The sequence below is a fragment of the Brachycentrus maculatus genome, unplaced genomic scaffold (assembly GCF_059751285.1).
Source record: "Brachycentrus maculatus isolate JH-2025_06_01 unplaced genomic scaffold, ASM5975128v1 h1tg000206l, whole genome shotgun sequence".
Taxonomy (NCBI): domain Eukaryota; kingdom Metazoa; phylum Arthropoda; class Insecta; order Trichoptera; family Brachycentridae; genus Brachycentrus; species Brachycentrus maculatus.
Genome location: NW_028280957.1, coordinates 86,843 through 111,897, shown reverse-complemented (window position 1 = coordinate 111,897; position 25,055 = coordinate 86,843). Strand labels below are relative to the sequence as shown.

Here is a 25,055-nt window from a genome sequence, read left to right as displayed (position 1 = left end):
TCATGTGCGAAAGTTGAGGTCTACCTGAATATTCAAACCCATAGATGGAAGCATCTGTAGCTTCCAAGACTAGTCATTAAAACATAATACTCAAGTGGTAAAAAAAAACAAGTGTTTTATTTTTAATTAAATCATGTCTTACCACAAAGCGAATGCCGAAACAATAAATAAAATAAAATGCAAGAAATGATAGTACAAAACTTACATTTATATTTTAAATATTTAGTTTTTTGTGACACCTAGACATTTTTACATTTTTTACATTTGTCCGCCTCCGTAGTGTAATGGTCAGCATGCTCGGCTACCGTTCTGGAGGTCCCGGGTTCGATTCCCAGGGGGGTTTAATAAATATAAGTGATTTTTTCACTCTAATATTTATTCAATATTACACTGGACTGGTACCTGAAGTGGAGGGCTGATCACCTTTCCTTCATGTGTAAACGATCGAGATAACACTGCATTTATATGAAGCAGTGCCCTATGCACTATTGGGGTGCGGTAAGGGTTTTATTATTATTATTAGACTTACATTATTGTTTTCTTAATCCTGTGTGTGAAACAAACATATCACATATATACGTATACATAAAATTGATCATTCGTTTAATTTTTTTAAATACATTATGAGTAATAAAAATAAAACACAATAGCTGAAGATCATCCCAGACGTAGAAAAAATAAAGTTAGGATTATTTGACTATGATATCGGTACAGAAATGACTGGATTATCGTAACGCGCTGGTTCCTGATTCATGAAGACGACCTCGGTTTCAGTTCATCGTAACACGATCTCAGGAAAATGTAGTTTTTCTTGGCAGGGTTGTAATGCTCGTAACCCTGAAACATAATAATATACATTTACACCATTTTTTAACAACTACAAATATTTGTTCGCCTCCGTAGTGTAATGGTCAGCACGCTTGGCTACCGTTCTGGAGGTCCCGGGTTCAATTCCCAACGGGGGTAAAATAAATATAAGTGATTTTTCACTGTCATATTTATTCAATATAACCCTGGACTGGTACCTGGAGCGGAGGGCTGATCACCTTTCCTTCATGTGTAAACGATTGAGATAACAATTCGTTTATATGAAGCAGTGCCCTATGCACCATTGGGGTGCAGATAAGGGTTTTAAACAAATAGTAAAAATGTTCTATAAAAAATGAGTTCATCCTTAAGCCGGAAACTTAATTTTCTTTAAGCCCAGGTAACTTTATTATTAAACCATATCCGCTCCCTAGGTGGAGCATATGGAGTCCACAAACTGTCTCCAGGCTTTTCTGTCGGCTGCCAGCTCCCTTGCATCCTCCCAAGTCAGATCCGCGTCCCAAAGTTCTGACGGGAACTGCCGACGAATTGTCAGCAGTGGTTGTCCTGGGCGGCGCGAACCTGATGCCTTGTAAAAGAGGCAAGCTTGATGGCAGCTCTCGGGAGGCATGCGGAGTACATGGCCAAGGCAACTGAATCGCCTTTTCTTGACGACAGTTGTGACCAAGGTTTGCTGCATCCTACGCCTTATCCTTTCCTCATAAAGTCAAACCACCGCACTCCTAAAATTCTCCGCAGACACCCATTCTTAAAGCTCAGTAGACGGCTGCTCTGGGCCCTTGTAAGGTGCCATGTTCCACAGCCATATAAGAGAACAGGAGCAATGTAGGCATTGTATAGGCGGCGTTTGGTCTTCACCGAGTAATTTAACATTTAATGTATTATTAAGTAAAATGTTAAATTACTCGGTGAAGAACACAATAGGCACCTTTATTCCACACAATGTAACATTAAAATATACACCCGTAACAGCTTAAGATATGTTTTTTGGGATAACATTTTTTTAATATAATGGCAGCGCCATCTGTTGAACGCGACAGCAACACACGTTGCGTCTGGTGGAAAGCGAAAGCATTATCGACAGATGCTTTAACTTAGCATTTATATTGTTTCACAAGCACTGTGAAACTAATTATTATTACAAAAGTGTGATTCCTATTTTCTTCCTTTTCCATTTAAGCAGACTGAGCCACAGCAAGTGTGGCCGGGTACAGGTAGTAATTGATAATTTGTAGCGTCAGTTTTTGAAATTGAGTAGAATTTCCAAAATTCTTCTTCCAGCAGTTTGGGTACAGACCTTGGACCAGTCGTAGCTGACTGCGTAGGCGAAGATCTGGCCGTTGCTGTTGAAGGCGCACTTGGTGATGCTCTGGTCCATCTGCTCCGAGGACTTGAGCTTAGTGCGCGCGTCCTTGTCCCAGAAGGAGAACACCCCGTCCGAGCCCACCGTGGCCAGCGTGCCGTGCTCGGGGTGGAACGCTATGTCGTTCACGGAGAAGATGTCCTGCGCACACAAATCCCCATCTTTCTTAAACCATTTCAAAACTTGACCTTGATTTCAAGTATAATTTTATTATTTTGAATTTTACTTATTTATTGTAACTGCAGACAGTTGGTAGAATTCCATATTGAATTGCTGGGTAATATATCCAAAATAAAACAAGCTTTGTTGGATTGAATTGTACATTTATTTATGTATATGTTAATACGTGACGGGACATTATCAAACTCTAAGAAGACGAAACGCGCCACGTATTAACATATACGTAAATAAATGTAGAATTCAATCCAACAAACCTTGTTTTATTTTGGATACATTACCCAACAATGCTTTACTTAGTAAATACCACTATTTCTTAAAATCTACTGTGACACGTGTCTCGATGCATTCTGCATCATTTTCAAATACCGTATGGTGGTATTTACGGTGTTTGAAAATGATGCGGAATGCATCGAAACACGTGTCACAGTAGATTTTAAGAAATAGTGGTATTTACTAAGTAAAACATCAATTAAAAATCAACTACGCCACGGCGCCTGTTTATATTTTATTCATGTATTTGATGACCCAGATGATGCTTTTAATAAAAGCTTTCTCAAACCAACCATAGATGGCTCCCACGAAGTCATACATAAAGTGTCATGAGCTTTATGAGTAGTGTGGTTGTCAATCATGGGTAGAATGGTGAATGTTACACTTGTGTAAAGTGATCATAGCAGGTCATAAGTCCTGTAAATATACAGACTTCCATATTCTTCCTCATCTATTTTGAGATGGCAAAATGAAGAAATACCTGAGCCCCGTTCTGGACACCGTTGGAGCGATGGCATTTGAAGGTGAAGTTGTCCTTAGGATTAGCGGGATTGACGTACTGTATGGCCACTCTCCCCTCGATACTTCCCAGCGCAAAACCTGAAATTGGAAAATATATAAATATTCATCAATCAAAATAAATAACATTTTGAAAGGGAGAAAGAAGACAAATGAATTTTTCTTCTTTCTCCTTGATGGACCGATTAAATTAAGGCAGCAGCAGGCACCTCGGTGGTTGGAGCGCTACGTGCAGCGGAGTCAAGGGATAACTGGAGAAGAGTCATTTCTTTGACAAGGGACACAACCCTCAGTAATGAGGACTAAGACGGAGAAGTTGTAATTTTTTTATATATGCTTTTTGTCCATTTATACTTATATCCTATTCTATACCTGTGGGCTGTTTGGTAGTCTTGTCCTTGAAGATGGCCACAGCTCTGTGCTGGTACTTGAGCGGGGACTCGATCCGCTTGTACTCCTGAGGCTTCCCCTCCAGGGTGTATAGGATCAGCCCTCGGCCAGCCGTGCTCACCACCGCCATGGGATAATCCTGGAATATAAGTGCAATGCATTATAACGCATATATATAGTATATATGTATGTTTTTTTTTTTTAATAAGTTGTACATCGAAATTTAGAATTAAATGATTATTTATATCTAACAATTAGTTGTAATATTACAAAAATACTTGAAGAGAAACAAGAGACACAAAGCACATAAAACAAATTTTTCTTTAGATTAGACTCAATTTGAAAAATTTGGTTTAAAATTGTTAACGAAGGTTTTTTTAAAGTATTTTTAATTAAAGTTTTACTTGGTAAATACCACTATTTCTATAAATCTACTGTGACACGTGTTTCGATGCATTCTTTTTAGTACTTACTAAGTGGGAGTAAGTTAATTGATTTTTTTTTTTAAATTTTTTAAAGAAGAGTTTTTAATAAATATTTAAGTTTTTATTATTTACAAAAATAATTTAATTTCATACTATTTCTGTGAGCCTGAGCAGCTCACTATTAGAAATAGGTTGCAAATTGTGGTAGAGTAGGTTCGAACTGAGAAACTCCGACTCGAGAGTCTGCGACACTAACCACGGCACCACATCCCGACACTTATTTTATGGAAATGAATGAATACTAACCACGTCTGCACTGTAGCACTTTTCCATCAGGTTTATGGTCATCATCGGCTGTGCAGATCTTGTATCCCAAAACTGGAGAGAGAAAAAAAACATTAGCTGCATTTACACAAACACACTTCATCCCATGATTAGGGCAGTCTTCTCTATCCCTAAGGATAAACTAAAAAATCTCAGGTAAGGTTCATGCTAGCTCTACTCAGCCACGTGTTGCTATGGCTCAGTGTGGTAAAATGGATAATAAAGAAAATATAAAGCACAAATTTTTTATAGGTAAGAGGAGATGCATGAAAACGGAAGAGGCGATGATTGTTTGTAAAGACAGACAGAGAAGGATGAAAGTAGACTGAATGCAGTCGAAATGCGTTCTCTCGCATGATTTATGACGTTCTTGAAAGGAGTGAGCGATATCTCTCTTCAAGATTTTATAATTATAAATTAGAGAAGAACGAACCTTTATTGTTTTATCCCAGGAGCCGGTCATTAAACAGGAATAGTTGGAAGCTTTCATCCAATGACAAGTCTTCACAGGAGCGTCGTGTGCAGCAACCTACATAATAAACAGCTTTATAGAATTTTATCACTTGATTTAGCAGACACTTTGTAGTTATTTCAAAACAATTTTAGCATTATTTCATAATACTTGATAAATATCACTATTTTTTACGTGCAGCACAGTCAAGGGATAACTGAAGAAGAGTCATTACTTCTGCAAGGGTCACAACCCTCAGCAATGAGGAATAAGACGGAGAAGATTTTTTTAAAGTGGTACAATTTAAATATAAAAAATAGCTCTATACAGCTGTACACAGTAGCTGAATTATTTTTTATTTGGCATTGACTTTGTTGAATAACACGAAAAATTAAACAGTTTTATAAGACCACTTTAGGGTTTATTAATGCAAACACAAGTACTTTGAGAACTACAGATGTTCTCATCAATGGGTGAAAATATAAATTTTACTTATTGATGAGAACATCTGTAGTTTTCAATATTTACCAATCATGTTTACATGTTCATGAACATTAATAAACTCAAAAGTGGTCTTATATAAGTATTTTTATTTATAAACTTTATAAAATAAAACAACATTGTTTTAACCACTTTTTATTGGTACACTTTATCCAACCGGTTTCGACAAGAGCCTTGTCATCATCAGGGTTTATGTACTAAATTCTAAAACCTTGAAATACTCATAGTTAGGTTATGGTTAGTTAAAAGTATCTGCGAAAAACATTCAAGAAATGTTTTTATTTATATTTAAATCATAATTAACCTCTTTTGCATTCGCAGATTTATGATTTGTGGCATTTTCATTGATAATAAGCATACACGATAAATAAGCCTATATTTAGTAAAGCTATTTATATTCTAATAAGCTTGATAATCTTGCGTTCCATACTTGGAGGACAGGAGACAACTCGTTGTAGTGGGAGCAGTCTCAAAACAACGAGTTATCAATTCTTACTTAACAATAATAATACCACCATAATAATAAGACCAGAGGGATATCCTGATCAAGTGAGGCACGTCTTGTGTGACTGTGTCATCACAAACACTCCCGGCTGCCTCCGTTAATCCAAAACGGCAAAGGTATTGACAAAATGCACCATGCCCTGTTAGTGTTTGAGTGCGTTCGTAATTCGGATGGTATCGTGATTGAAATTTCAAACAATTCCCCATTGAAAAAAAAATTGAAAATTTGCCAAGTTGACAAAAATTCAATGTGCTCACCTGAACTGTTTGATTAGTAGCCAGGTCCCAACATTTCACTTGTTTGTCTCCGGAGGCGACGAAAACTTTAGTTCCATCCTAATTCATTAAAAAAACAAAAGTATTAACAAATATTTTAATATTTAATAATTCCGCGGCTTCATATGTTACCCAATGCTTTTGAAAGAATAGATTTTTTTAATATATTGTTTTCTACATTGAAGTCTGCACTTTTTCAGCATTTCTTCTCCATGTTATAATGGATAAATGTAAACGTTGTGTTTCACTCTCTCTCGCTGCTCGCTGATAGTGTGTGAAGGAGACGTGTAATTACCAGTGTTTACTATTTGTTATTTATTATTATTTTATTTTTAACATTTTTTGTTAAGTTAGCCAAGTTAAAATACATATTTTTTTTTAATAATATAATTTGTATACAAATACAAAACTTTGATAAGTACCTACATAAAAGCAATAAAAAAAACTAGAAAGGATCCATTTTGTTAACCTTTCCAGGAGAACAATAATTGATGTCCGACTTTCTCCGGGGAGTGGGTTTTTATTTTACATTAAATATGTATTTTTTTTTAAATAAAATCTTTGTATTATGAAGATAGAAATTATGTAAAAATAATTTAAATAAAAAATAAAGCTCACCATCTCTAGGTTTTATATTATTTTATTTATGACAAAGTTAAATACAAATATCCACAGATGTCATTACGATACAAGTTACATCATACTAACTGACAGATAGACTTCGACGTTCATTAACGTCCATACTCCTTTGAGAAAAATTCGCACCGACGTTCATTTATGTCCATACTGCCGGAAAGGTTAGTAAAAAGAGATGTCTTACGACTAGTCAAAATGCCATTATTCTTCATAATTTTTAAAAATATATATTAATTTATAAATTAAAAACTTACATCGTGCCAACAAACGTCTAAAACGGGCCCTCCCATGGTTTGCATAGATTTTGGATTTGTTTTTCCCGTCATTTCTACATCCCAACATCGTACCTGCAATAAAATCCCCATAGTTAACAAAAAATACTGTACAAAATACAAACATAATTGAGCTTTTTTATGTATTCATTTTTAAATCAAACGCAGATTTTTTTGAGTCTACTAAGTTGTATTTTATCAACCCTCTCTCTCTGGTCTCAATCCTGCGGATTAGTCTGTAGCAACAGATGGCATCTCTTTCGCCATTCTCGCCTATTTTTGGAAGTCCTCTTCAGCTCCTCATACGTCGAGCAGCCCATGTTTTTGTAAAGTCGCTTAGGTATTGGCGGCGTGGGAGTCCTCTGGCGTTTATTCCCTCTATCGCCCCCTCTTTATTTGGTGCAGGAAACGTCGCAAGAAAACGGTACAAGAAAAATTCGGCGTGTCTTTTGGAGATAGTCGCGAGTAGGTGCTTCCTTTCTTAAGAGAGACAATTATCTCCTCCAATAAAAGCAGGTGCCAATTTACTGGTAAACAAAATTGTATAAAGTATTGTGATTAAAAACAAGCGACCGCTACATCGCAGATTATATGGCCCGCTAAATTTTCCTTTTGTAAAAAATATTGTGCAAAATAAAATAAATATAACATTGTTTTATTATTAAATTATAAATAAAACAGTTTTTTTAGCCACTTGTAATAAAGGGTGATTTTTTAGTAGCTATCGGTTTTTTTATTTTTAAAAACACATAAAATTCAGAAAAATGCATGAAATCTTTATTTGAATCGATAGTACGGTCTATATAATTTAATGTTTGAAGATTATTTCATTCATTAACCTTTTAAACGCGTTAACTTTGTTCCTAAGAGACGCTCGTGCGCGGCTGTATTTCGCCATTTTTTTAAATGATTACTTTTATCATGTATTTAGTTATGAAACGATTTATTTTCCTAAACAAAAACGTTCAATGGGATTCATTGTGCCTTTTTGGTACTCTATAATACACGTGTGTCACATTATTCTTGAAATATATCGTAATATAAACAAATTAGATCGTAACATAAATAAATCAAAGCACGCATCGTGTGTCACTCTTACCCACTGGCGATGCGTAGCGTCGAGAGTGAGACAGATATAGGGCATGATTATGGCGCGGACTAATTACCGACCGCAAGAAAAATCAGGGATCTGTTGTTTTATTTATCCTTGTGATGTTACAAATTATTAGTCAGATATTTCAACAGATGTCATAAGGCCGAGGATTGACGTATTATTTTATCCAAAGTTCCACACCATGAAAAAATTCCTCCAAGTTGAACTGAGGTTCGAAACTTGGAGCAAAGTGAAAACACAAACGCTTATGTCAGCCGCGTATGGGGCATGTCTTGTTAAAACACATACGCTTATGCGAGCCGCGTGGATCCGGTTAAATTCAGCCGCGGTCAACATTTGAATGAAATAATCTTCAAACATTAAATTATATGGACCGTACTATCGATTCAAATAAAGATTTCATGCATTTCTCTGAATTTTATGTGTTTTTTTTTTTTTAAATGAAAGCTACTAAAAAATCACCCTTTATTACTCTGGACTGGTCCTTGAAGCGCAGCGAGTGATCACCTTGCCTTCATGTAAGTAACAATCAAGATAACACTGCATAAATATGATGCAGTGCCCTATGCACCATTGGGTGTGCATAATGGTTATAAGAATAATTATTTTATAATTGATGTTAATTTTTTTCTTATATGAAACGCGAAATGCGTATTTGATGGATATTAGGAATGTGTATTTGATTACGCATTTTTATCCTGATACGATGGATAATCCTGAAATTATCCGGAACATTGGTCTGTATGTTCCCGATAGTTACCTAAGACAGCGTCGGTATAGATTGTTTCACATTCCTATACACAGGACCAACCTGCCGATGGTTATGCCTGTAGGAAGAGCTACCGCTATGTTGCACAATATCTCATTGGATATTGATCTGTTCCATGTGTCTGAAGAAGTTTTACAAAGTGGGATTCTTCTACACCTTTAGCAATAGTATTCTTGCATATTTTCGATTTTAATGTATACGCTTTAAATTTTAAGTTTGTAATGTACAGTGAAACCTCTATCTATCGTTCCTCGAATAATCATGTTCCCGGATGTGTCGTTTATTTCTTCTACCCCGAATTCATTTCATACAAAAATAGATCGCATCGATCGTTTCTATCCAACATTTTACCGCATTCATCGTTTGAATTAGGCTATTATTTTTTGATATCTCATCAAAGATGAAGAAGAATATGGAAGTCTGGGCATTTACGGGGCTTACGACCGTCATAGGCTGATTTAAGTGATCACTTTACACACGTGTAACATTCACCAATTCTACCCATTATTGACAACCACACTACTCAAATTCTTGGAAGTTCTATATATACGAACCAATTTAGAAACCTTGTTCATGAATCACTAGAACTTCACTAGAGACATCTATTGGTGAGATGTAAAGAAGCTTTTTATTAAGCCCCGTAAATGCCCAGACTTCAATATTCTTCTTCATCTTTGATGAAATGTCAAAAAATAATATGAAAATAACTACTATAATTGGAGATAATCCAGATTTTGTGAACAAGTATTTGGACACACTCAAAATGTTGAATTAGGCTACATATTTGATATAATTTGTATGTTGTTTTTTACATTTTCCCAATTTTGTTATATTCGACGACAATATTTCAACGTGTGGGATACGGACTATCGAAAGCTTGTGTGATGGATACAGCAGAAGAGGTCTGAAGATCTTTGGGTTCTGTTCAACTTTGTATTTTTTTTTAATTGACACATTTATTTACATCTAAAACTTGTATTCTTAAAATTTCAACCTACCAATGGTTATGCAATTGGGAGGACGGTATCTTTACTCGATCGTATATCCTGGTGTTTTGACTTCTTTATCCTGCATTCATAGTTTATTTCACTAGGTCCCTTTAAAAACGATAGATAGAGGTTTCACTGTTTACGTTAATTATAAATAAATAAATTGAATTGAATTTTCACCTGATTGTCCCAGCTGCCTGCGATGAGAAAGTTTTGAGCTATACTTGGAGGGGAAAATGCTAATGCTGATATAGAATCTTCCGGCGGCGCAGTCACTTCGAAATCTTTATTCGGGTTCACATTGGGTTTCGCCACAGACGACCCAAAAGAAGTATTGCTCAGGGAATTATTCTGGAACATACTGTCTGCAACAAGCGGAAAAAAAAAACGATAAACATAACCTCTCTTTATTGCGTCGTTTCCAATACTAGGGAATATATAAATATTTAGTCCTATCCACTGACATAAACAAAATGCTAAGGCTGCAATAGAAAAAAATTATGCGCGGCGTTATCCAAGAAAACGTGTTTACATATTTCATTTGACGTTTGACAAATTCGGCGGAGTCGCTTAAAAAACAACATAATGTCAATGGAACAAACTATTTCGAATTAAATGCTCGATACGAATGCTACGAATTGAGATTCAGATTAATAGCAATATCAAAATCTCTAGTAATGTAATTTTTAACTGAATTGTGTACCGATCAATCGTGAATGTCGAGACTTTTAAACGTAGGAAGATATGTTTCTAAAACATATAAATGTTTATACCACTCACTTTCTCTTAATATATCTTAAACACTAGACTATAAGAACCGTTCGGGCCCTTTAATATGTAATTTTACAGAAATAAAATTACGGCGGCAAAGAATTTTCCTCCGGCTACAGAAACAAACTTTTTTTTTCTATTTTGGCAGAAAAGTGTTACCAGTTACCATTAACAATTTTTCATAAAATGTAAATGACGTGCTGGTGGCTGGTACCTACGTTATTCTGCGGCAAGAAGTACCACCTACTTGAGCTCAAGAATGAATAATAAAAAAATAGTAGTATTCATTTGAAATATACCGGTATTTACCAAACAGATTTTAAAAACTGATAAGTGCCGTACTACATAAAACCTATATGAAAAACTCAGACAAACGTTAAAAAATAAACTCAGACTTTGAAAATTGGAGTTTTTCACATGTTGAAAAATAATCATTTCTCATGAGATTGCAAGAATTCCATTGATTGTTATGTCCATCCAATTGCAATAATCATTATTCTTACAAGTTCCTAGCTTTGGATTGTTTTAGACAGAAACGATTTGACTGTATGATGATTTGACAGGAATGATGATGAGATAGAATTGATAACATTTTGTAAACAAATCCATGGCTTTTATTTCATAGTCCCACATTTTTACAATGGTGTTCGATGTAACCCCTGTTTATCGCTTTACGAATAAACAATCGCTAATTTTATAATTTAGGAACTGATACACATTAGCGGTACGAGCCATAAGCCAGTACGAGCAATCTTTAGTGCCCTAGGCATTATTACTATTTTAATATTCCTACCTTTATTTACTGCTTATTTTTCTTTCAAGTATATCATTCATGCTTTTAATCGAAATGCTTTTACTTTCGTTTTCTGTATTTCTTTAAGTTTATTCAATAATCTTGAGCGCAGAACTAATCACCTTTTATAATATAATAAAAGGCCTCCACTAATAAATGATCAAGTCAACACCACGTCGATTTGATACGATCCCCTGTGCACTATGTGGGCGGATAGGGGTTAAATAATAATTTAAAAAGAATAAATGATTAAAAAAGTGTAATAGAAATGAATTTCAATAAATTTCCGACTAAGCCCCGATATTCGTAATTATTTTGATTAAAGCGGTCAAAGAAAACTGTGAATTTAAATATGAAGTTACCCAAATTGATTGTATCGCTTTTATTCCTTTGGAAGGACTGAAAAACTTGGCACGATCAGGTGTGTCAGATACTTGAAAGTGGTCGAAATAATCGGCGGGCATTCTTGAGGAGATGCGTGAAGGTGGAAGGGGCAAATAATGTTTGCAAAGACGGAGTGGCGTGGCGTTCTATTCTCTCTGCCTACCCCTGCGGAAATGCGGCGTGATTAATATTATTGCTTTTATTCATTTGCAGTCTGTAGTAGGTACCTACCTATCCACAAAGATAATAAGCATTTGAAGAATTTTTTTAATTAAAAAAAACCGCTAGATGTCACTGGTCATGATTTTGTAAACGTCATAAAAGTCGAACTGATAAAGATGTAAACAAACTGCAAACTATTGACGTGCATCATTCATACGTGTCCTATCTCGTATTTAAAAATGTTGAAAGCGGTCATATTAATTGGAGGGCCCGAAAAAGGTATGTTGTATCGAGTAAAACTACCTATATATGAATTGATCTCGAGATTGATAATGAAATAATGTCTTTTTAGGGACCCGGTTTAGGCCCTTGTCATTGGACGTCCCCAAACCATTGTTTCCCGTGGCTGGTCTGCCGCTGATTCAGCACCACATAGAGGCCTGTGTGAAATTGGAAAAATGTAAAGAAATTCTGATAATCGGCTCCTACCCGACGGCTTCCATGCAGCAGTTTTTGGCTGATATGCAAAATGAGTATCACACTATTATAAGGTTTGTTCTATTATTCCACATTTTAAATTTATCTAACAATAATATTATAGTGAGGTGTTTTTCACAGAATGTATATCGTGAGTATGCTGGCAAAAAACATTAACCCTAAAATCCCTGTTATTTAAAGCTTTTAGCATAAATAAAATAATAATAATAATAATAAAACCCTTATCCGCACCCAAATGGTGCATAGGGCACTGCGTCATATAACGCAGTGTTATCTTGATCGTTTACACATGAAGGAAAGGTGATCAGCCCTCCGCTTCAGGTAACAGTCCAGGGTGTAATATTCAATAAATATTACAGTGAAAAAATCACTTATATTTATTTGACCCCCCCTGGGAATCGAACCCGGGACCTCCAGAACGGTAGCCAAGCGTGCTGACCATTACACTACGGAGGCAGACAAAATAAATAAAATACCCGCTATTAAACTTAAAGTTGAATTTACTTTTAAAACCACTTTTTTATGAAATTTCAAACTACTTGTATTTTGTCATATTATAGAACGTTGAAAACTTTGTAATTTGCATTATTAAGTCAAAATTGCAAATTTTCGAGTTAGCATTTTTTGCCAGTACACCCACGATACATACACGTGCATTGTGGAGGCGGTGCATTGTGTAATGGTTAGCGTGTTAAGATACCGTGCTGGACGTCCCGGGTTCGATACCCAGAGGGGGGGTGAAAATAAATAATAGTGATTTTACACCATAATATTTATTAAATATTAACTCTGGACTATTTACTATATATCACCTCGCCTTCATGTAAGAAACAATCAAGATAACACTTTGCTAATATTCGATTTCCCGGGTTCGATTCCCAAGGGGGTTAAAATAAATTTAAGTGATTTTTTTCACTGTCATATTTATTCAATATTACCCTGGACTGGTAATATTGAAGCGGAAGGCTGATCACCTTTCCTTCATGTGTAAACGATCAAGATAACACTGCGTTTATATGACGCAGTGTTATCTTGATCGTTTACACATCCCCTCAAACCCTTATTCGCACCCTATGCACCCTTAGGGTGCGGATAAGGGTTTATTATTATTTATTATTAATATGATACAGTGCCCTATGCACCATTGGGTGCGGATAAGGGTTAGAAGAAGAAGACAATGCTAAAATATAAGCAACATATTTTCTTGGATAGTAAAATATTAACACTAGGAAACATATTTTGTACAAAAATTATCAATAAATGTCCATTTTGTTGCAAGAGGACAAAATGGAGCAGAAGATTTAGTATGTTTGATAGATTTTGTTGCTGAAATTGTTTAGTCTATGAAGAAACGTATTCCGATAGCAACTGTTTTTAAAGGAGTTTCTAAAACAATCCAGAATGATAAAATGGTAGATATTTTCTTCCGTAGATATCTCCAGGAATTCACGGCACTCGGTACGGCTGGTGGGATGTACCATTTCCGCGACCAGATCCGCGCCGGCAACCCGGCCGCATTCTTCGTCCTGAATGGTGATGTCTGCGCGGAGTTTCCCCTTCAGGAATTGTACAATTTCCATGTCGAGAGAGGTTCGGATGCCCTGGTAAGTTGGCTTTTCGACTTAGGCGCATTTTATAAGTATTAAAGTGCATAAATCAATAGTTTTTTCATCCCACCAATAGATGTCTCTAGTGAAGTTCTAGTGATTCAAGAATAATGTTTCAAAATTGGTTCATATATAAAGAAATTCCAAGAATTTGAAGAAAGAGTAAATCCACTCACAAGTAGGCATAGGCTATGAAACTTATAAAGTTGAAGCATGAGTAGGGACATGATAAACGGTGTTGCATAAGCCGTAGCTAGATTTCAGAGTCACTTGGACGTTAGGTAATTCAAAAAAAAAAAAATTGAGTAGTGTGGTTGTCAATAATGGGTAGAATTGGTGAATGTTACACGTGTGTAAAGTGATCACTTAAACCAGCCTATGACGGTCGTCAGCCCCGTAAATGCTTAGACTTTCATATTCTTCTTCATCTTTGATGAGATGTCAAAAAATAATATGAAAATAACTCCTGTAATTTGGTGATAATCCAGATTTTGTGGACAAGTATTTGGACGCACTCAAAATGTTGTAGATAGTTTTCTGGTTGATAGCTTGTAGATAAGATTTGTTAATGGATATTTTATTATAGTGTTATCTTTGGTGTCACTATGAAAACAATAATATTTTCAGCGTATTCTAGATGTTTTTAAATGTTTGCTTTTTATAAACTTATTTACCCTTGCCAGTCTAATGTTGAATCTCATTTGACATTAATTTTTTCCTCGTAAGTCCAATGTTGAATATCATTCAACATCTTTTTTATCATTAACCGGTTAACTGCCGGCAGGTACATGTATGGCGGTAGCCAGCACGCCGCGAATTTTACCACAAAAATAAAACCTTCTAAACATATTGTTATTAAAAGTGTGTTAACGTTTATTTATAAAACTTGCCAAATAAATGAAGAGCGCACCAGTTGTTCAGTCATTTATCCATAATCATAAAATTAATTGTTCATGGTGCAGGGTTGTCACAAAATTTGTCATGGAAAATACGAAAACTAAATTATTTGTCAAAAGTAATTGTTTCTGTTAGTTTAATATTTAAAGTATACACACACACACACACACACACACATTGATTTAAAAAAATAAAAAATTGAAAATCATCAGAATCGACACTAAAATCACTGTCATCAGATTCGGCAGTGACGGCAACTCGGGGATTATTGGACAACCCTGAGCGCCATTAGTTGTTCCGATGACAAAGCTCTCTTTAATTTACGTTTAAAGTGGTTAAAACAAATTCTGTTTCAATTCTAAGTATGCAAAGATATTCTCAATAGATGTCACTATGCGTTAAATATATTTGAATATTTTAAATAATTGATTTTCTTTACTAAAAGTCCATTTGAAACGGCGTGTCTTAAGACGCTCTTAGCAGTTAACCGGTTAATATTATTAATTTAAAATGCAAGCTCACATTTTTTCACTCGTATCATTACAACAGCATGATGACAATTGCCCATTGAATGAATTTAGGACATGTAAGATTTAAAACAAAAAATATTTACATTGTTATTTATATACGTACTGTTTATTTTAAGGTGACAATTATGAGCACAGAAGCGACAAAACAGCAGTCTCTCAATTACGGCTGTATGGTGGTCAGCAAGCCAGCGTCCTGTGTGGATCACTACGTTGAGAAACCAAACAGTTACGTGTCAACCATCATCAACTGTGGTATCTACGTCTGTTCCTTAGATGTCTTCCAAACAATGGCCGCCGTTTTCAACAAAAAACAAGACGGATTTTACAAGTAAGTTGTACCAATTTTTTCAAAAAGATTTTTATTTATTTGTTGTAACCACATTGTTGTCAGGCAGTTTTTTCATCGACCCCGACCCTAATTAGTATACTTATCACAAGTAACCACAAACCCAATTCCAATCTATATAATGTTTTTTGGCATCTTGCGCTCTACCAAAAGTAAGCAAATAGAATGCTTACACGCGTCTCTTGCTCTCTACCAATGGTACGTAAAAGTCACTTTTAAACGTTTCCTGCAAAGAATGCGTCAAGTCTTGATCATTTACCCATTCCTTTATTTTGCCTTTGGTCCATATTTCTGTTTGCCGTCTTACCTCCGCCAGCAAAAAATTAAAAATGCTCGGAATTATGTATTAAAGTGTTTACTTCCATGTTTATTGTTCACTCTTGGGACCATCAACCCTTCGCTATGGGTGAAGCAGTATCATAGTTTTTTTTTTATTTTTAAAAAAGAGAAATATTTATAAAAAATCAGCAATATCTGCTAATGCCATCATTATAGCAGAATCCGATGATGACATCCAAAGAATGCTTCTCAAGCTCCACTTGACATCGGAAAAGTTCAACGTGATAATATCCATTGACAAGACTAAAAACATGACCATTCCAAAGAGTCCAGTTAGATGCAAATTAGTCGTTAACAACAGAACCGTTGAACGGGTGATGAAATTCAAATATCTCGGAGTCGACATCAGTAGCTACGGTGACCTATATGGTGATATTCAGAAACAAATAAACAAGGCTGCAGTTGTATCGGGATGCCTCAGAGACTCGGTGTGGAGGAACAAACACATGAGAATAGAAAGTAAAATGAAAATATACAAAACATGTGTTCCACCAATAGCCACTTATGGGATTGAGGCAAGAGCAGATACTTCTAGAACAAAATCTCGACTTCGAACCTCCGAGATGAAGACTCTCCGATCCATAACCGGAAACACATTGCGAGCCCGAGTAAGAAATACCGACATTCGAAACATGTGTAAGACGGAGGATATCGTGAGGTGGGGACGACAACGAAGACGATACTGGAAGGAACTTATAAACAGAATGTCAGAAGACAGACTTCCACGTATCGCCCTCCAAGGCAACCCTGAAGGACGCAGAACCCCAGGCAGACCTCGGAAAAGATGGAAAGACAGTTGGGAGTCGACATCCCAAGAGCGACTGTGGAGGCACAAACAGATCCCTAGGATCTACAAAAAGAAGAAGAAGAAGAAGAAATATTTGCGTTTTTATTGTATACAAAAATACTTCAATTTCATACTATTTCTATGAGCCTAAGGGCTCATTTGTGTATTACATTTTTATGTTTATACATATTACATATTGTGGTCCCTCTTGTGTTTGTGTCATATTTACATATTGGAGAGTCCGGAACTGTATTTCATGAAATGAATATTCCGTTCTAGTGGTTGTAATGGATCAGGCCGAGATGCCGGCTACATAGCTTGGGAGCAGGAAATATTGGCCCCTCTTGCCGGTACCAGCAGACTCTACTCAATGCAGGTTGTTACATTAATCAATAATAATCTGTACTTTGAATATTTCAATCGAACACTAATTTTAGTCTATGAAAATGTTTATTTTATTATAATTTATATTTGAAGCACAAACTTTGTGATTTTCCATTTTATAATTAAAATGTAATTTCTAATTTCTTCTTGAACCGCTTCTTTATCATTAATTTTTTTACTAAAACTAAAAATCTGTGACAATTGTTTCCTCTTGTTAGGGCATTTTCAAACTTAGAAAGTCTCTAGAATTACCTATATATAAAAGCTATTTATAGCTATAAAAAGCTGTATATAGCTATATAAAGACCTTCATTCCATTCGATCTTCACATTAGTTTGACAATGCCCTAACAAGGCGAAACAATTGAAGACTGAATGCAGACAAAATGCTATCTCACTCAGTGCGGCAAAACAACGAATCATGGATGTTCCAATGGTGATATAAAGAAAGGATGCAAGTCTGAGATAAGCATTATCAATCAAATTGATGAGGGTGTATTGAGATTGGTGGAATAAGTAGAAGAAATACGTTAGAGAAGAATGGTAAAATAAATATACGAGGTGAATGTAGTTTGAAATAGGGGGCATAGGAACACCGAGAAAAAATTGCTGTGATCATAAAATGCATGAATGTAGAAGATGCGAAGTCTGTTTGCAAAGACAGAATTGTGTGGCGTTCTATTTCCTCTGTCTACCCCTGCAGAGGGGCGGGATTATGGTTAGTTAGTTATATGTATTTTTCATGGTTTATGTGCTCTTACTAATATGTACAATACTATGAAGTCTGGCAATCTTTTTTCCTTTCTTGAATGTTTTCCGCAGATACTTTGTGGCACATTTTATAAACTTTATAAAATTAATTAACTTTGTTTTCACCACTTTTTTTTATTAATACAATTTAACCTACCGGTTTCCACAAGAACCTTGTCATCATCAGGGTTCATACTGTTTTTGGGTGATTCCATTAGTTGTTATCTGGGGTTGCTATGCAATGAGTAATAAAAATAACATTTAGGATTTTTAACGAGTGTGTGGAAGTTTTTGCTGAGAGTATTTTAATGTTTTTGAATTAAAATAAACCCTGATGATGACAAGGTTCTTGTCGAAACCGGTAGGTTAAATTGTATTAATAAAAAAAGTGGTGAAAACAAGGTTAATTAATTTTATAAAATCTTTTTTCCTTTGCCTTACTCACAAATTCACATTGTCGATCCGTCTTTTCATCTGGAAATCAACACCCATAACATTAAGCTCACAGTAAAAAGTATATGTAGCAAGGCAGCTAATCTCTTCAAATCCCGGAATCATGTCCCGCTTTGTACTTGAGAGATTTGTTATCATCCTCGTAGGTGTCGTGCTGGTGGTCTCAGCTAAAGACTGCGGGGTCTGCTATCTACGCCAACCGCCACTACCTGGAACTCTTCAGACAGAAGACTCCGGAGCGCCTGATGCCTTCAGAAGCGGGAGATTCCAGGTGCACCATTCTCCCGGATGTACTCATACACCCTACGGCCCGAGTTCACCCCACAGCTTTGGTAATTTATTGATAAATAAATATCTTTACAACATTTTACAACATTTTACTAATATAAGAGTTTCTGCTTAATAAAAAGCTTCTTTACATCTCACCAATAGATGTCTCTAGTGAAGTTTTAGTGATTCATGAACAGGGTTTCTAAATTGGTTCATATAAATAGAACTTCCAAGAATTTGAGTAGTGTGGTTGTCAATAATGGGTAGAATTGGTGAATGTTACACGTGTGTAAAGTGATCACTCAAACCAGCCTATGACGGTTGTAAGCCCCGTAAATGCCCAGACTTCCATATTCTTCTTCACCTTTGATGAGATGTCAAAAAATAATAATAAATATCTTTATATATTATTTTGAGAAATAAAAAGACTTTGTGTTTTGATCCACTCACATTTTTATTAACCAACTAGTTTCGGCAACAACCTGTTGCCCTCTTCAAGTTGTTGCCGAAACTAGTTAGTTAGTAAAAATGTGAGTGGATCAAAACACAAAGTCTTTTTATTTCTCAAAATAATATATCTATATGATCCACAAAGTTAATGCTTTCAATATTCAAAACAAAATATCTTTTTTTTTTATGATTTAAAAATAATACTAAGCATATTTTTAAACCCTCATCTGCACCTGATGGTGCATAGGGCACTGCGTCATATAAACTCAGTGTTATCTTGATCGTTTACACATGAAGGAAAGTTGATCAGCCCTCCGCTTGGTACCAGTCCAGGGTAATATTGAATAAATATAAGAGTAAAAAAATAACTTATATTTATTTTAAGCCTCTTAAGAATCGAACCCGGTATCTCCAGTACATTAACCGAGCCTGCTGACCATTATATGAACTACGGAGGCGGAGGCAAAATATATTATGTATTAATTCAGCATTAACTTTGTGGCACGAGATGTTGATAACTTAGTTTTACTATTCACCTGTCGATGAATGCAACTGTAGCTCTCGAAACTAGTCGTGTGATGAAATAATGAAACAAAACTCATATTATTTTTTGACATCTCATCAAAGATGAAGAAGAATATGGAGGTCTGGGCATTTACGGGGCTGACGATTGTCATCAGCTGGTTTAAGTGATCACTTTACACACGTGTAACATTCACCAATTCTACCCATTATTGACAACCACACTACTCAAATTCTTGGAAGTTCTTTATATATGAACCAATTTAGAAACCTTGTTCTTGAATCACTAGAACTTCACTAGAGACATCTATTGGTGAGATGTAAAGAAGCTTTTTATTAAGCAGAAACTCTTATATTAGTATGTGAAATAAAACTCATTAAGTGTTTAATTTTTTTTGAACATGCAAATAATAATAATTTCATTGATTGATTTGGCAGTCACTTTGTGGTATCATCTATTTTATATTTAAATTCTACTCGGTAAATACCACTGTTTCCTAAAATCTATTGTGACACGTGTTTCAATGCATTCCGCATCATTTTCAAACACTGTAAACGTGTCATGATTGATTTTAAGAAACAGTCGTATTAACTGAGTAAAACATAAATTGATAAAAAATAATTATATTTTTAAAATCTTAACACAGATGAAAAGGAAAGGATGTCTGGGCATTTACGGGGCTTACAACCGTCATAGGCTGGTTTAAGTGATTACTTTACACACATCACTCACTTCTTTCAAGAACGTCATAAATAAAAAACACATGATTTATCAGGAGAACGTTTTTAAAGTTTAAAAATATAGTACAATGTATTAAAAATAAATATCAAGTCACTTATTGAACTTTTTACTGTGCAACAGATCTCTTTAGGTAAAACCTGAAGGTTTTTGCTCTATTTTAAAAATATCTAGCATATATAAAAAAATAATTAAACAATACCTTTTCTTCAAAATACAAAAACAGCACTTTCTGCCCTGTAGCGGGTAAATATTAAGTTTAAAATATGGCTCTTTTGCTGGGATATAATACATTTTCTGGGCATACCGAAAACATGTACAACTGAAAATTGTCGATTTTTTATTTATGACGTTCTTGAAAGGAGTGAGCAACATGTAACGTAGTGTTTTTTTTTTAATTACAGATAGGACCGAATGTCTCCATCGGTCCGGACGTGGTGATAGAGGCCGGAGTAAGACTGAAAGAATCCATCATTCTAGCCAACGCGACGATACGTCAGCATGCCCTGGTCATGCATTCCATACGTAACTATAACTTGACCAGTTTATGATAATTTTATAATCATATGTTTAGAAGTGAAGCCTGGAGCTGGGAAAAGAAGGATGAAAGTAGATTGAATGCAGTCGAAATGGGATCTCAAGTTTGGCAAAACGATGTTTGATAGATGTTCAAATGGTGAAATAAGAAACGAATGCAAGGCTGCAATAAGCGTTATTCATGAAATTAAGAATGTTGTGTTGAGTTGGTGTAGATATCGCTCACTCCTTTCAAGAACGTCATAAATCAAAAAAACTTGATTTTTCAGGAAAACGTTTTTGAAGTTTAAAAATATAATACAATGTATTAAAAATAAATATCAAGCCACTTATTGAACTTTTTACTGTGCAACAGATATTTTTAGGTAAAACCTGAAGGTTTTTTCTCCATTTGAAAAAATTTAGTATATTTAAAAAAATAATTAAACAACACCTTTTCTTCAAAATGCAAAAACAACACTTTCTGCCCTGTAGCTGGTAAATATTAAGTTAAAAATATGCCTCTTTTACTGGGATACAGTACATTTTCTGGGCATTCCGAAAACATGCACAACTAAAAATTGACAATTTTTGATTTATGACGTTCTTGAAAGGAGTGAGCGATATGTATAGCCTTGCAAGTGTGCTGAGAGCCGTGTTGTTTCAGTCGGCAGGTATTCCGAGGTTGGAGAGTGGGCGCGAGTGGAAGGAACGCCGACAGATCCTGACCCCAACAAGCCCTTCGCCAAGATGGATAATTTATCCCTTTTTAACTCCAATGGCCGACTGAATCCGTCCATCACTATTTTAGGTATCAAAATTTAAAAAATTAACCTGTAATATTTATAAATTAAGTTATTTTTTTATAATTAAACACTTGTATATCTATTTATTGATTTGGCGTTTAATTTGTAGAACTCCATTTTAATTTATGTATTAATTTTAAATCAAACACAGATTTTTTGAGTCTACTAAGTTGTATTTTATTAACAAAAACACATAGAAAATTATATTGTGACAATTGTTTCACCTTGTTAGGGCATTATCAAACGAAACAATTGTCACAATATAATTTTTTATGTGTTTTTGTTAATAAAATACAACTTAGTAGACTCAAAAAATCTGTGTTTGATTTAAAATTAATACATAAACTTGTATATCTTCTCAACTTCGACTTCGTCCACCTCCGTAGTGTAATGGTCAGCACGCTAAGCTACCATTCTGGAGGTCCCGGGTTCGATTCCCAAGATGGATAAAATAAATATAAGTTATTTACCTGAAGCGGAGGGCTGATCACCTTTCCTTCACGTGTAAACGATCAAGATAATACTGCGTTTATATGATGCAGTGCCCTATGCACCATTGGGGTGCGGATAAGGGTTTTATTATTATTTTATAACCACTTAATGAGTGTTTTATTTCATCACACACGACTTTTCGAAAACTAACAGGTGTTTTCATTTACACGTAAAAAGCAAAATTAAAGGGAAAAAAATTAGTTAGTTTTACTTTTCACCTGTAGATGAATCTGTTAGTTTTTGAAACTAGTCGTGTGTAATGAAATAAAACTCGTGAAGTGGTTATACAAGTGTTTAATTATAAAAATAAATAAAATCAACATCTCATTCCATAAAGTTAATGCTGAATCAATAAATTTTTTTTTTGGGTGTTCGAATTCCTGGATAATTATTATGATTCATCAGAATCAGAAAAATCAAAATAATACTACTTCTTTGCAATTCAGCGCCTTATGCACTGTTGGGTGTGTCTATAAGGATTGTCCGCCTCCGTAGTGTAACGGTCAGCACGCTCAACTATCGTTCTGGAGGTCCCGGGTTCGATTACCAGGGCAGGGGGTTCAAATTTTGTATTGCATTTATTCCTTTTTTCTATAAAATGGATCAATTAAGTCAGCCAAAGATGTAATTTATTAATAATTTTATTTTTATTCCAGGTCGTAGCGTAATAGTTCCTCCTGAAGTAATTGTGCTGAATTCAATAGTTCTGCCGCACAAAATTCTTTCTAGGAGCTTCAAGCACGAAATCATTTTATAGGGACGGCCTCTGTACACAACACCAGACTCCCGATTATCCGAGGCGATGGGAAGAAAAATATCTATTAAAAAAAGAGGATTCCAAGATGCTACACATTTATAACCTTAGTCCTCTAAGCCAGGTTTTCAGGTTCACATAATTTCTGCAAAAAAACTTTGATTATTTTGTTGTATCCCTGTAAATCTGCAACTCGTTCGATGTCGCCAGGATAATTAGAAGTCTACAGGTGGGGACTGACCGGGGTCATTTGGTCGTAACATAACACATTATGATGCAAGCATTCGTGTAGTCAGTAAAGTGTTCCGAGTGCTCCATCCGAAGTCGGATGCTCGAATGTTATGTTACGACAAAATGGTCCGGTCAGTCCCCACCTTACTTTTTTTTTAATATGCATAATATTCATGCATAAACTGAAAATTTACACAGCATTTACGATTCAAATTATTTGAAAAAATTCATGTCTTGGAATTGATTAAAGTTTTTGTATGTAATTGTTCATTTTATGTTATTTTTATTGATTTTTATAGTTTTTACTTCATGTGGAACATACTTTTTTTTAGAAATTTAGGATGCATTTTTTTCAAAACTTAAATTAATTATAATACGAATAAGACAGTCTTCCTTCATGGATTGAAAAATTGCATAATAGTATTAAGGAATTTTTCATTTTAAAATATGTAAAAAAAAGGTTTTATTGTTTTTTTTTTAAATGGTCACAATGATGTCTTAAGGGTTTCTTTTAACATCTACTTTGGCGTTGGAATAATCAGAGATAATAATAAAATTTAATATTATTGTACTAAAAAATAAAATGTTTGGAGCGGGACAGTTAGTGAAGCCATTTACATCTGTACATTGCTAACTTGTGGCTGACTAGGATAATCTTATAAATTGGTAAAGACGGCAATATATTTTAGATTATAAATGTTACAAAGTCACTTTTGCTATCACCTAACCTAACCTAACTTAATGCATAATCACTTTTCCACAGCTGCATAAAATTTCATTTCTAATATTTATCAATACTTTCTGAATTTCGTTTTTCAACCCATCCGCATATCAGTTTTTTTTTTCAAAATATGTATACAAATACACTAATTGAATGTATCCCCGCAAGTAAAAAAGTTGCCCCGCCCAGAGGGAAGGTGATATGGTTTGTCAAACAATGAGGTGCTAATATTTTGCACCTGATAAAACGAGAACAGACATAGAAATAATCTTTATGCAGAAAAAGGTACCACACACTAAACAGATTGATTTTTGTGGTACAAATCATTCCGATTATATTATTATTATATAGGTACCTGTCCGCCTCCGTAGTGTAGTGGTCAGCACGCTCGGCTACCGTTCTGGAGGACCCGGGTTCGATTCCCAGGGGGGGTAAGAATAAATATGAGTGATTTTTTCACTGTAATATTTATTCAATATTACCCTGGACTGGTACTTGAAGCGGAGGGCTGATCACCTTTTCTTAATGTATAAACGATCAAGATAACACTGCGTTTATATGACGCAGTGCCCTATACACCATTGGGGTGCGGATAAGGGTCTTATATTTATTATTATATAATATAAATAAATAAAAAGTTGATAAAAAAACACTATATTCTTCAATACTTTGATAATTTTATTATTTAACCTGAGCTAACCAAACCTAATGCATAATCATGTTTCCACAGTTGCACTAAACTTAATTTCTAATGTTTTTCAATATTTTTTTACTTTTGTTGTTTTGTAAACTCATTTATTATTCAGTGCCGAGAATTATTTATTTATTCTCAATTAAAGCGATGGATAAAATTTCTAACAATAGTAAATTTCCTAATCTGCTATCCTTAGTAAGAAATCAATCTCTAAAGGCACAAGTATTTAATGTTTTATTTTTGAAATATGTATTTTGAAATGTGTATATATGTATTTTTTGAAATGTGTATTTTGAACTATGTATTCATACTTAAATCCCCTGTACATATGACAGCGATTGTCACACGT

General features: G+C 34.8%; 2 protein-coding genes across 2 annotated transcripts; one reads left to right on the top strand and one right to left on the bottom strand.

The window, feature by feature from the left end:
- Nucleotides 1-187: 187 nt before the first annotated feature.
- Nucleotides 188-10,736, bottom strand: Rae1 (ribonucleic acid export 1). Its single transcript, XM_088263863.1, has 10 exons — nt 10,592-10,736; nt 9,992-10,176; nt 6,922-7,014; nt 6,014-6,091; nt 4,733-4,828; nt 4,282-4,353; nt 3,533-3,689; nt 3,123-3,241; nt 2,126-2,332; nt 188-837 (listed from the first exon to the last, which is right to left on the bottom strand). The coding sequence occupies exons 2-10, from the start codon at nt 10,169-10,171 to the stop codon at nt 751-753; spliced, it is 1,089 nt and encodes a 362-aa protein (XP_088119989.1). The 5' UTR covers nt 10,172-10,176; nt 10,592-10,736; the 3' UTR covers nt 188-750.
- A 1,331-nt stretch (nt 10,737-12,067) lies between these two features.
- On the top strand, nt 12,068-24,364 carry Gmppa (GDP-mannose pyrophosphorylase A). Its single transcript, XM_088263872.1, has 9 exons — nt 12,068-12,200; nt 12,274-12,472; nt 13,852-14,023; nt 15,570-15,781; nt 17,205-17,301; nt 18,658-18,843; nt 20,897-21,017; nt 21,676-21,819; nt 22,963-24,364. The coding sequence occupies exons 1-9, from the start codon at nt 12,161-12,163 to the stop codon at nt 23,061-23,063; spliced, it is 1,272 nt and encodes a 423-aa protein (XP_088119998.1). The 5' UTR covers nt 12,068-12,160; the 3' UTR covers nt 23,064-24,364.
- Nucleotides 24,365-25,055: the final 691 nt, after the last annotated feature.

Bases quoted from the DNA above. Each gene is read 5' to 3' on its own strand.
- Rae1 (XM_088263863.1), bottom strand. From the start codon at position 10,171: ATGTTCCAGAATAATTCCCTGAGCAATACTTCTTTTGGGTCGTCTGTG. The intron at 4,829-6,013 runs GTGAGCACATTG...TTTATTATGTAG, and splicing joins CTACTAATCAAACAGTTCAG to GTTGCTGCACACGACGCTCC. The intron at 3,242-3,532 runs GTATAGAATAGG...TTCCAATTTCAG, and splicing joins GACTACCAAACAGCCCACAG to GTTTTGCGCTGGGAAGTATC.
- Gmppa (XM_088263872.1), top strand. From the start codon at position 12,161: ATGTTGAAAGCGGTCATATTAATTGGAGGGCCCGAAAAAG. The intron at 12,201-12,273 runs GTATGTTGTATC...ATGTCTTTTTAG, and splicing joins AATTGGAGGGCCCGAAAAAG to GGACCCGGTTTAGGCCCTTG. The intron at 17,302-18,657 runs GTTGTTACATTA...TCATCCTCGTAG, and splicing joins GCAGACTCTACTCAATGCAG to GTGTCGTGCTGGTGGTCTCA.